The sequence below is a fragment of the Jaculus jaculus genome, chromosome 2 (assembly GCF_020740685.1).
Source record: "Jaculus jaculus isolate mJacJac1 chromosome 2, mJacJac1.mat.Y.cur, whole genome shotgun sequence".
In the NCBI taxonomy this organism is placed as follows: domain Eukaryota; kingdom Metazoa; phylum Chordata; class Mammalia; order Rodentia; family Dipodidae; genus Jaculus; species Jaculus jaculus.
The window spans coordinates 198,167,193-198,180,408 of NC_059103.1; the positions used below are offsets into that span (position 1 = coordinate 198,167,193).

Here is a 13,216-nt window from a genome sequence, read left to right on the forward strand (position 1 = left end):
GTGTGCGTACCCCATTTATGACAATATTTAACAGGCTGTTCTAGTGGTATGCTTTCCGTGTCCACCTTTCTTCCTCCCAACAAGAATGAGCCAGCTTATCAATAGTAAAAGGACTGTATACACTCAATGCTGTATTAACCTTAAAAATACTCTTTTACTAAAATATCTACTATGAGCATTTAAGAAAGCATACTTTCGCTGGGCATTGTGGCACATGCCTTTAATCCTAGCACTCGGGAGGCAGAGGTAGGAGGATCACAGTGAGTTTGAGGCCACCCAGAGACTCCATAGTGAATTCCAGATCAGCCTGGGCTAGAGTGAGACCCTACCTCCAGAAGTCCTGTGTCTGTGTGCTTAGATGTGCTACCTGGAAATGGTAGCAGTCCATTGGGATAGCATTGCAGAATATTTCTAAGTAATTCTTACACCAAGTAACTCAAAATTATTGTTGATTTAGCCTTAGCATAGTGATTATGTAAGGTACTGAGCGTGTGTGTTCAAGAATTTGTTAGCTTGTGTTTTTTATAATGTTCGCTGCTCTGCAGAGAAATTTGTAAGAGCACTTGAGATTAGAAGAAGTATGGCACATAGTATGGAAGCATCATGAAAAGCAGAGAAATGAAATGAAGTAAAATCTCTATGGTTCCTGGAGAGGGAAAACTCGAAACCATCTGTATTCAGGAGGTGCTGCAGTATGGGGTGCTTTGTTACTCAAACCCAAACTGAAGTCATTCTGGGGCAGAATGGCCAACTGTGGTCAGTCTCACGTCTGCCTGCTCCATAAATTGCTAAGGTGAATAAGCTAAAGATTTTCCCTAATAGTCCTTGCCATGCTGAGCTAAGCCTCTCTCACTGAGTCAGGTTTGCTGCAGGTGAGCCCTGTAGGCACTCTGAATTTTGAGGAGTTAATCTCCTTAATGGCGACATTTTAATGGGATCATCATTGATTTCCCACAGCATATTAATGGAGGCCACTACTAGTAGAAAAAATGATTTGTGCCCTCTACTTCCTTACACCCAGCATTTGAGTGTGGAAGAATAGATGGGTGAGCAGAGAGGAATGACTAGAGCTTGGTTTGCAAATAGGGTGAATGGTGTGAGAGAGTGCTGTTGATGAATTGACAGCCTGTGCCGCATGAGGCATGGTTGTGTGCCTGGTTGGCAGAGCCCCAGAGGGAGACAGATATGTCATTGTGGGAATTTCAGAGCAGCACTCGCTCCCTTCCCCTGTAGCTGAGGGATTTGAGAGCTGGCAAGGAGGAGCTACACCGTGGACTGTGAAAGAATCTGACTGGACCCCTGTGGCCAGATGTATTGCACAGCCTGTGGTCATTTATAGTTGCTGTGAGGATTCTAGGCATTGGATCAAAAAGGCTCATGCTTATAATCTCAGCATTGAGAAGGATGATATAGAAAGATCTCTGAGAGTTTGAGGCCAGCCTGAACAACAAAATGAGTTCCAGGTCAGCCTGAATTAATGTGAGACCCTGCCTCAGAGGCAGATGAGACATTTGATACCTGAGTTCTACTTAGAAGTGAGCAGGCTGCAGACATTCTTCCTGCCTTGATGAGTATGCCAAGGACTCTTGTAACCTGGTCATTTATGCCACGTGTACTCCCTACATGCTTCTCTGCCCTTCCCTTTGTTGATACAGGACTTTATTCCTAAGAATGAGTTATCTGAAAGGCAGGTGAACTACTGCCTCATCCACTTGTAGTTCAGAGAGGCCTGCCACCTGCAGGTGCCTGGTCATAGCACAGCACACACATTACTCTTATGTTTGTGCGTATGCTGTTGTTAGGGTTTTTTTTTTTTTTTTAAATGGAACATCCTTTATTGCGTGTCCTGATAGAATAGGGCCATAATAAAGACATACTTGGTGAATGCAGGAACTTTAAACATTTGTACATTAAGCTGTCATTTCAATTAATTGCTGAGGAGGTGGTTCTAAAGCTTACCTTCCCCCAGAAGCCTTTCCTGGCCATCTCTTTAGAGGTGACCATTTCCTTTGATCTCAGGGTGTGTGTGTGTGTGTGTGTGTGTGTGGTTGGTGCATTTTTAAACTGTTGTGTCCTAATCTGTATAGACTAGGCTAAGTACATTAGGCTCTAATTCATAAAGCATTTCTTAGGTTTTTTTTTTTTTTAGCATGACCAGGAACATGTTCTTATTAATATTATGTAATTTTTATTTTTTTGGGGGGGTGTTAATATTGCATCCTGGACTTGAAAAGTTTTATCTTGGTTCAGAAAATGTTACCCTGCCTTGGATCCATTCTTTAGAAAGTAGAATCTGATGGGTGGCTGGTTTGCTTTGACAGCCTGGGGATGATGCAATGGTCAGGTTCCAGAAATACCTTAAATTTATATTTACTTGTTTAATAGTTTACTAGTAAAGAATGGGAAAAGCATGCTTTTGTTTGTTTTCCCAAAGCTTTTCCTTGCTCATAAATATACTAGTTGGGAAACAAAAGTTTCTGTGTAAAAGTTAAGTAATTTATTTAACTTAATGTTCTTGTGAAAGATTTCTGATAATTAACTAGATTCTTCTTTGGTCTTTAACGGTCATTTCTGTGGGGGTGTGTTCTAGGGTATCATTCAGAAGATAGTGGACAGTCACAAAGTAAAGCATGTGGCCTGCTACGGATTCCGCCTCAGTCACCTGCGGTCGGAGGAGGTGCACTGGCTGCACGCGGACATGGGTGTCTCCAGTGTGAGGGAGAAGTATGAGCTCGCCCACCCACCAGAGGAGTGGAAGTAAGCTGCAAACCCACTACAGTGTGATCATGCTTGATTTGCTTTGTGTCTTAGAAACATGCACACAAGTATGAATTTGTATATTACTTTTCACACTGCTTGTAACCCAGTTATTGTGTGGAGGCAATTGTATAGTAATTACTGACCAGTGATCGCCTCAGATTTTTGTTGTTGTTGTTGTTTTGGCTTGTCTCACTCTAGTCCAGGATCACCTGGAACTCACTATGTATTTTCAGGGTGGCTTCGATCTCATGAGGCTCCTCCTATCTCTGCTTCCTGAGTGCTGGGATTAAAGGCATGTGCCACCGTGCCCGGCTTGCCTCAGATTTAAAAAAAAATTGTCCTCCATTACTTAAGCTATCTGATTTTCTTCTGTTATCATGGTTTTTGGATAGTCACATTTCACTTCAGTACTGTGTTGTTTCCATTTTCTTTCTAAGTAGAACTCCTACTCTCTAATTTATTGTTGACCTTTCACATAGCTGGCTTGATGTGCCCAGGAGGAGACCTTACCTAATCACCTTATAAGCTATATAGCTAGCTTGCTTATTCCCAGTGACCCACAACTCCATCTAAAAGGAATGGCTATACACACACACACACACACACACACACACACACACACACACACATATGTATGTTTATTAATTATTTTTTATTAACAACTTCCATGATTGTAAACAGTATCCCATGGTAATGCCCTCCCTTCCCCCACATTCCCCTTTGAAACTCCATTCTCCATCATACCCCTCTTCCTCTCAATCTGTCTCTCTCTCTTTTTTTTTTGATGTCATGATCTTTTCCTCCTATTATGATGGTCTTGTATAGGTAGTGTCAGGCACTGTGAGGTCATGGATATCCAGGCCATTTTGTTTCCGGGCGGAGCATGTTATAAGGAGTCCTACCCTTCCTTTGGCTCTTACATTCTTTCCGAATGGGTGCATATTTGATATTCACACACAACATCACAACTGGGAAGTGATCACAATGACTCGTATGCAAACATTAATGAAACTAAAATTTTTTCATGGTGAATTAAAACCTCCCCTTATCCTGTTCCTGGTTTACTCCCTAAAATTTATTCATTACAAAGTAAATTATGCTTGATAGAAATCATACATCTAAAATACTTGGGTTTTTAATGTGTTGGCTCATGTTTTTGTGTGTGTACAGGTGCACTTGTGGCATCTGCAGGAGCACCTGTGTATGAGTGCATATGAAGGATAGAGGACAACCTGGGGTGCGACCTTCAGGGGTGCTTTCTACCTCTCCTTTGAGACAGGATCTCTCATTAGCCTTTGAGCTCACCAGTTAGGCTAGACTGGGTGGCCAGTGAGCTCCAGGGATCTTTCTACTGTCTCCATCTCCCCAGTTCTGAGATAATAAATTCATATTACCATGCTAGGCATTTTTATGTATGTTCTGGAGCTATAGGCCATTGGTTGGGTCATAGTCTTACAGATTTCTGGGTTTCCTCCTGTTTCTTAGACTGTGCTGGGTGTAGCCTTTACAGGTTAGATGCTCCAGTAACAACCTCCTCTCTCTGTGATATAAAATTTACATATGACTTTGGACAAACACAGGGAGACCAGTAAGGTATACACAGAAAACAGAGATCTCAATGCTGATGTTCTCAATTTTTTCTTTTTATTCATTCTTGACATTCTAACCTATGGGTTAGTGCCACTCACATTCAAGATGGGTCTTCTCAGTTAAACCTGTCTGGAAACACCCTCATAGACATACTCAGAGTTGTGTTTTCATGGCGATTCTAAATCCAGTCAAGTTTTCAATTAAGATTAATTAAGACAGAGTCAGATGTAAGAAAGATCAACTAGATAGAGGAAACAAGATTTAAACACACATTAGCTCCATGAAACAAAATAAAGATGGCAGATTTTCAGTCTGAAGATCCCAGTCTGTAGACCAGGAAATATAGGAAAAGAAACTGTTGTTGCCCCTGCTGGTGTTGTATGAAACTTGTCTTAGGACACATTGTCGTCAGGCTGGAAAGATGCCTGAGCGGTTCAGTGCACTTCCTGTGCAAGAATGAAGGCCTAGAGGCCCTAAGATTGCCCAAGTTTCATTCCCCAGAACCTACATAAAGCAGGAGTTTATGGCTATGCACATCTATAACCCCAGTTCTGTGGGGAGGAGAGACTGCAGACTTGCTGGGTCTTAAAGAACAGCAAACTCTGGAATCAGTAAGAGATTCCATCTTAAGGAAAAACAGATGGAGGAGGACACTGATTTTTTTCCACCCTCTGGTCTTCACAGGTGAGCTCATGGGGTGCCATGTCAGCTTATACAGGTGTTGTAGTAGGGTTGCGGGGATGAACTTCCAAACAGACACAGTTTATGGGAAGAAGGGTTTATTTCAGCTTATAAATCCAAGGTGAAGTTCCTTCAATAACAAAAGAAGCTGGCTCCCGTTCATTAATCCAAGCATACCACGACCAAAACAGCCAGCACCATGAGCAAGCACAAATGGACAGCAGCAGCCAGCAGCAGGAACCCAGGCAGTGCCCAGAGCTCTGTGCCAAGAGAAGCAGCAGGCCTTTAGGCTGGAGATTACATCAGTCCCCAAACATACCCCAGGGCTGAACCCCAATATCTACCCATAGTGATACCTCTTCCAGCTAGGCAGCTGGAGATTGAAGTTACAAGCTTTAATAAAACATCTGAGTCTCTTGGGGAATACATTCAAACTATTATAATGTGCATATAATTTAACACCACCATTACCACCACCTACACATATACTATGTAAACACGGGGGGGGGGGGCCCATCAAAGCAGTGTTAGGGAAATGGGGCAGCTATCTAACACAGAAGCTTGTTTTTCCATTTCTTCTAAATACTCTGCTTGGTTTCCTGGAAATGTGACTGTTCAGAATTTCCTCCAATTTCAGTAATTGTTCTCGCCCTTTACAGTGTCAGATGTTCTAGTAACTTCCCACTCTTCCACATCTACCTTTCACATTAAAGTTACATGTGTCATTGAATGGACACAGCCAATAAGCAAGCGAAGGTGGTGGTTCAGCTTCAGAGAACTCTTTGTGTGGCTTGAACTGTTTTCATAGTTGGTAGCTGGTGAGTAGATTAGCTCTCCATCTCTCTTAGGCTTCCTCTGATGTCCCACTCTGCCTTTGCCCTTTACTTCCTACTTGCCTGACTCCAGCCCTGGCTTTCTTCTTGGGAAGAGAACATGCCACACGTTACCACAAGTGTGCCTGTGGAGTGTGCTCTTGTGTCCTTTCCTCGCCCACTTGGACTGCCTTTGCTGTTTATTTATTTGTAAGTAAGCCAAGAGAGGGAGAGGGAGGGAGGGAAGGGAGGGAGGGAGAATGAGAGAGACAGAAAGAATGGGTGTCCCAGGACCTTCAGTCACTGTAAACAGACTCCAGATGCATGCACCACTTTGTGCATGGGGTTTTATGTGGGCAATGGGGAATCAATCTCGGGTCATTAGGCTTTGCAGGCAAGGCTTTAACCACTGAGCTGTCTCTCCAGCCTTAAGGAGAATATTTTAATGAAATTGGAAAAATAAATATAATGATGATGTAATCATAAAACAAACTATATTCCGGTAATTACCAAGCAGTATTAGTTAAGGCAGTGAAGTAGAACTCACTTTATAAGTCACTTCTAGTTGATGAAATAAAATATCTAATCAGATGCAGATTAGGGAATAAAAGATTTTATTTTGGTTTCCAGGTTCAGAGGGTTGAGTCCATCATGGTGGGAAAAGCATGGCAGGGCAGGAAAGTAGCCTCACATTGTCACATCTGCTGAAGGGCAGTAGAGAGTGATGAATGCTGCTGCTCAGGCAGCTCTCCTTTTTACCTGTTTATGCCATCCAGGATCATTGCCTGTGCATTGGTCCCACAGTTAACATGGATCTTCCCTCAGTTTACCTAATCAAGATATTCCCTCATAGGCATGCCAGAGGCTAACCTAATCTAGGTAATATCTCATAGGTTGATTCTAGGTCCTGTCAGGCTGACAGTCTATAATATTACACTAATTTTCATTGTTCATTCATACATATTTTCTGATGAAATGTCTGTGATCTGAAAAAATGCCATCTTAATTATTCCTTGACTGGGTTACATAATTTATAATGTCTTCATTGGCAATTAGTATATTGTTTGTGCTTCTGAAATTTCCCCAGAGGATTACTTGCATATTACATATATATTCTCTTGCAGTATGAGAATGACATCTTTATGATATTCCTAATTTTATAAAACTTAAAAAATATTTACTTATTAGAGAGAGAAAGAGGCAGATAGAGTGAGAGTGGACACAACAGGGTCACCAGCCACTGCAAACTCTGACACATGTGCCATGTTGTACATCTGGCTTATGTGAGTGCTGGGGAATTGGACATAGGTCCTTAGACTTTGCAGGCAAGCCCCTTAACCGCTAAACCATCTCTCCAGCCCATTTAAAAAACTTCTTTACTGACAGTTTTCATACCTGTACATAATGTATTTTAATCATAATTCTTTGCCATTTCTTTCTTTGACCCCTCTTCATCTGGCCCCCCTTCCACTGAACTCCTTTTCAAAAAGAATTTAAACTTTTTTATTTTTATTTATTTATTTGTGTGTGAGAGAGAATGGGCATGCCAGGGCCTCTAGCCTCTGCAAACAAACTCCAGACACATGTGCCACATTGTACATCTGGCTTACATGGGTCCTGGGGAATTGAACCTGGGTTCTTTGGCTCTGTAGGCAAGTGCCTTAACTGCTAAGCCATCTCTCTAGCTCTGAGCTCCTTTTGAACTAGTCCCTCTCCTATGTTCATTCTTCCCCCACCTTTCTCTCATATCCTCCTTTACCCATTATGGAATATTTATGGGTCTTATTTTTTACAGGAATTGTGTTGATATCTGCATTGCTTTGGGATCATCAATGTAATGGCTGCTTGATGTCTGGAAGACAGTATGTGAAAGCACTCCTTGTATCCTCTGTCACATGCATTCTTCCCACCCAGTCTTCTGCAGTGTTCCCTGAGTCTTTGAGGACGTTATAGAGTTGTCTCCCTTAATGCTAACCACTCAGCAGTCACTTACTCCTAGCACTCTGATGAGTTTAAATCTCCCCAGTAGTCCTACCATCTGTAAAAGGAAGCTTCTTGGACCAAAGTTGAGAGCAGCAGTTAACTAGTGGGAGTAGCATTATCCAGTTGCAGAGGGTACTTCCACCCCAATTCTCTCTTGAAAATATTTATTTGAGAGAGACAGAGAAAGAGGCCAAGACAGAGCAAGTATACTCCTGCCACTGGAATTGAACTCCAGACACAGTTGCCACTTTGTTCATCTGTCTTTACTTGAGTACTAGAGAATTGAACCCTGACTGTTAGGCTTTGCAAGCAAACTCCATTCACCACTGAGCCATCTCTCCAGCCCCTCGTCCCCCCCCCCCCTTTTTGGTTTTTAAAGGTAAGGTCTTGTTCTAGTCTAGGCTGGCCTCAAACTCAGTGATCTTCCTACTTTAGCTTCCCAGATGCTGGGATTAAAGGCATGCCCCTCTCTCTTTTTTTAAGTTACCTTTTTTTGTTTTGTTTTTTTGAGGTAGGGTTTCACTCTAGCTCAGGCTCTGAGTTAGGTTTCACTAAAAGTTACATTTCAAATTCCCTAACAAAGAAGCAGGTTATGGATAACCTTCATCCCACCACCTCTGCTCCATCCTCCTCCTTGGTCCACACTTGAATCTTTCTACCCCAGTTTTCTACCGCTCTACTTTCATATCTAGTATCTCATACATATTCCCATAAAGCCCCCGCCCCTTTCTTGCTTTCTGGTCTCTCCCAACTCTCAGTTCAATTTACACTCAAGAGGTGAGAGTAGACAATGCTTAGAGAGAACACTTTATCAACTTAAATGCCTGAGGGTTGTTTTCCTGCTTAAGGGGATTGACTGAACCTTTTAGATTAACTCTTTTTTGTTGTTGTTGTTGTTGGTTTGTTTTTGGTTTTTCAAGGTAGGCCTCCCTGTAGCCCAGGCTGACCTAGAATTCACTATGTAGTCTCAGACTGGCCTCGAACTCACAGCAATCCTCCTACCTTAGCCTCCAGGGTTCTGAGATTAAAGGTGTGGGCCACCATCAGTATAGAGAGATGAGGGGACAGAGGGAGGGAGGGAGAGAGAAGGAGAGGGAGGGAGGGGGGGAGAGATTATATGAATAAGCACATCAGGGCTTCCAGCCACTACAAAGGAACTCCAGATACAAGCGCCACCTTGTACGTCTGGCTCTACATGGATACTAGGAAATTGAACTCTGGTCGTTAGGCTTTAAGGGCATTTCTGCAGTCCTCCTTTCCCCTTTCCTTTTTATTCTTCTCCCCTTTCCCTGCCCTCTCCTTTCCCCTTTCCCTAAGGCAAGGTCTTATTATAGCCCAGTGTATAGCCCAGTATCTATTTTGTATCCTGCTACTTGGCTGAAAGTGTTGATCAGCTCTGACAGTTTGCTGGTGGAGTCTTTAGGATCCTTTATATACCATCTGCAAGTATAATAACTTGATCTTTTCCTTTCCAGTTTGTATCCCTTTTATTTGTGCTTCTTGCCTGATTGCTATAGCTAAGACTTATAGTACTATATTAAATGAAAATGGAGAAAGTCTCATTCCTGATTTTAGCGGAAATGCTTCAAATTTTTCCCTACTTTGTATAATGGTGGCAATAGCTTTGCTTTGTCATAAATAACATTTATTATGTTGAGATATGTTCCTTCTATTTCCAGGTTTGTTTGTTTTTTTAGGACTTTTACCATGAAGAGTTACTGGATTTTGTCAAATGCCTTGTCTGCATCTATTGAGATGATTATGTGATTTTTGTCCTTCACTCTATTATAGAGTGTATTACATTTCTTGATTTCCATATGTTGAACCACCTTTGCACATCTGGGATAAAACCTACCTGGTCGGGGTAAATGATCTTTCAGATTTTCAAACACCTGAGTATATGTTCTTAAAGTATGTCCTTATGATTTTCTGAATTTCATTGATATATGTTGTAATGGTGCCTTCTTCATATCTTAGTTTTATTAATTTCTTTCTTTTCTGTTTATTTTGGTCAGATTTGCTAAGAGCTTATCAATCTTGTTTATCCTTTCAAAGAACCAACTCTTTGTTTCATTGATTCTTTGTAATTTTTTTTTGTTTTGTTTCTATTTCATTAATCTGTATTATTTCTTCCCATCTACTGATTTTTGTTTTATGTTGTTTTGTTTTTTGAAGTAGGATCTCACTCTAGCCCAGGCTGACCTGGAATTCACTATGTACTCTCAGGCCGACCTTGAACTCAAGGCAATCCTCCTACCTATGCCTCCTGAGTACTGGGACTAAAGGTGTGTACCACCTTGACCTGCCCCATTTACTGATTTTTGGTTTGCTTTGTTCTTTTTCCAGTTCCTTAAGGTGAGGCATTAAGTCGTATTTGAGACCTTTCTAATTTCTTTATTTTTAAATTTTTTTTTAATTTCAGGTTAGAGACTCACTCTATCCCAAGCTGACCTGGAATTCACTATGTAGTCTTAGGGTGGCCTTGAACTCATGGTGATCCTCCTACCTTTGCCTCCCGAGTGCTGGGATTAAAGGCATGTGCCACCATTCCCAGCTAATTTCTTAATATAGGCACTAAAAGGTATAAATTTTCCTCTTAGGACTGACTTCATTATGTCCCAACGGTTTTGGTGTGTTGGTTTCCATTGTCATTTTTTTTAATGATATTTTTTATTTCCTTCTTGATTTCTTCATTGACCCATTTATCATTTAGTAGTATATTGTTTAGTTCCCTTGATTTTGTTTATACTTTATAACTTTTCTTGATGTAGATTTGTAGTTTGACCCCATCATGATCAATGGGATTCAGTGGGATCAAGAGTCAAGAATTATTTCAATATTTCTATATTAACATTGGCCTTGTGTCCTAATATATGGTCTGTTTTAGAGAATGTACCATGTCCTGTTTGAAACTATGTATCCTGCAGCATTTGAGTGTAATGTTGTGCTAGATATGTCAGGTCCGTTTTTCTATGATGTCATTTAATACAGATACTTCTTTGTTTATTTTTTGCCAGAATGACCTGTCATTTGATGAGAGTGGGGAATTCAAGTCACCCACTACAATAGTGTTTGGTGTTATCTGTGACCTTACGTCTAGTAGTGTTTGTTTAATGAAACTGGGAGCACCCATGTTAGGTGCGTATATGTTTAGAATTGCAATGTTCTTTTGTTGTATTGTTCCTTTATAAAGTGACCTTCTTTATCTTTTCTAACTAATGTTGGTTTGATGTTTATCCTGTTAAATAATTACGATAGCAATATCAGTTTGTTTCCTAGGCCCATTTGCTTGGAATACCATTTTCCATCCTTTCATTCTAAGGTTGTGTTTTTCTTTTGTGGAGAGATGAGTTTCTTGGAGACAACAAACAGAATGATCCTACCTTTCAATCCAGTCCACAAGCCTGTGTCTCTTGGTTGGGGCATTGAGGCCATTGATACTAAGAGTTATTTTTGAAAGGTATATAATCTTGTCATTCTTCTTGCTTTGTAGTCCTTCCAGTTTTACCTTTACTGTCTGTGTTACCTATTATTTGAATGTGGTTGTTTTTTTTTTGTAATGTCTTCTCATGCATGTGCTTTTCTTTCTCTTCAGTGTGAAGGAACCCTTTACGTATTTTCTATAGAACTGGCTTAGTGGTCATATATTCCTTTCACCTGTTTTTGTTATGCAAAGTCCTTATTTTTCTGTCAAGTCCATCGTAAGATGGATAACTTTGCTGGATATAGTAATCTTGGTTAACAGAACTTAGAATACATCATCCCAATCCTTCTGGCTCTAAAAAATTTATTCATTTATTTGAAAGAGAGTGGGAGGGATGACGAGAAAGAGAAAGAATTAACATGGACTCGCTAGGGCCTCTATCCACTGTGAGTGAACTCCAGATGTGCGTTTCCTTGTGCATCTGTCTTATGTAGGTTTGGGGAATCAAGCCTGGGCCCTTAGGCTTCCTGGGCAAGCACCTTAACTGCTAAGTGATCACTCAGTCCCTCTTCTGGCCTTTTAAAAAAATATTTTATTTTTAATTTTATTTATTTATTTGAGAGAGTGAGAGAGAGAGATTGAAAATGGGTGCACCAGGGCTTCCAGCCACTGCAAATGAACTCTAGACACATGCGCCACCTTGTGCATCTGGCATTACACAGGTTCTGGAGAATTGAACCAAGGTCAAAACCTTAACTGCTTAAGCCATCTTTTCAGCCCCCTTCTGTCTTTAATGTTTTTATTGATTAATCTGCTATTATCCTTTGTGTCTTAATACTTCTCTCTTATTCCTTTCAATATATATTTTCTTTGATCTGTGTGTTTAGTAGTTTAATTATAATATGGTTGAGGATTGGTTCTTTCCTGGTTTTGTCTGTTTGGTATTCTAAAGGCTTCCTTTATCTCTGTTGGTATCTCTTTCCCTATTTGGGGGAAATTTTTTTCAGTGTTTTTGTTGAAAATATCTTCTATGCCTTTAGAGTGAAATTCTTCTCTCCTTCTACTATACCCTGAATTATTTTATTTTACTTTTTTTCAAAAAATGTTTTTATTAACAACTTCCATGATTATAAACAAAATATCCCATGGTAATACCCTGCCTCCCCCCTACTTTCCCCTTTGAAACTACATATTCCCCATCTCAATCAGTCTCTCTTTTATTTTGATGTCATCATCTTTTCCTCCTATTATGATGGTCTTGTGTAGGTAGTGTCAGGCACTGTGAGGTCATGGATATCCAGGCCATTTTGTGTCTGGGTGAACATGTAGTAAGGAATCCTACCCTTCCTTTGGCTCTTACATTCTTTCTGCCACCTCTTCTACAATAGACCCTGAGCCTTGGAAGGTGTGATAGAGATATTGCAGTACTGAGCACTGTGGTCACTTCTTTCCAGCACTATGATGCCTTCTGAGTCATCCCAAGGTCACTGCCATCTGAAAAGAGAAAATTCTCTACCAAAAGTGAGAGTAGCATTAACATATGGGTATGAACATTAAGAGAAGTGCTTACTGGGCAGCTTGATAAGCCTAGCGCGCATATATATATATATATATATATATATATATATATATTGCCAGACAGCAGTAGATGTTACATCCCTAGTACTCATGACTACCCCTGTTTTAAGTTTTCAGTATCAGGGATGTATTCCCTCCTACGGAGCAGGCCTCCAGTCCAATTAGAGGGCAGTTGGTTTCCACCATGACAGACGTGCCACTATTGCACCCATTGGCTCATTTGGCCTTGCTGGCCAATTATAAGGCTTGCATTGTCCACTGTTAAGTATCTTCACTGTATACCCTGGATTCTTATGTTTGATCATGTCATTGTCCTGAAAGTCTTGAAATTCCCATTCATACCTTCCTATTTGTTTGTCTTTCTCTTTGTTGGAATGTGCTAGATCTG

At 40.7% G+C, this 13,216-nt stretch overlaps 1 protein-coding gene across 11 annotated transcripts in view; it reads left to right on the forward strand.

Annotated features, from left to right (window-relative positions):
* Ptk2 (protein tyrosine kinase 2) overlaps nt 1-13,216 on the forward strand; it is a 296,868-nt gene that overhangs the window by 125,994 nt on the left and 157,658 nt on the right. For 10 of the 11 annotated variants that reach the window (XM_045143862.1, XM_045143858.1, XM_045143860.1 and 7 more), the window contains one exon: nt 2,591-2,757. The exons of the other annotated variant lie outside the window; for it this stretch is intronic. In XM_045143862.1, coding sequence (XP_044999797.1) covers nt 2,591-2,757 — 167 coding nt within the window. The remainder of the gene's footprint in view (nt 1-2,590; nt 2,758-13,216) is intronic. 11 annotated transcript variants of the gene reach the window in all.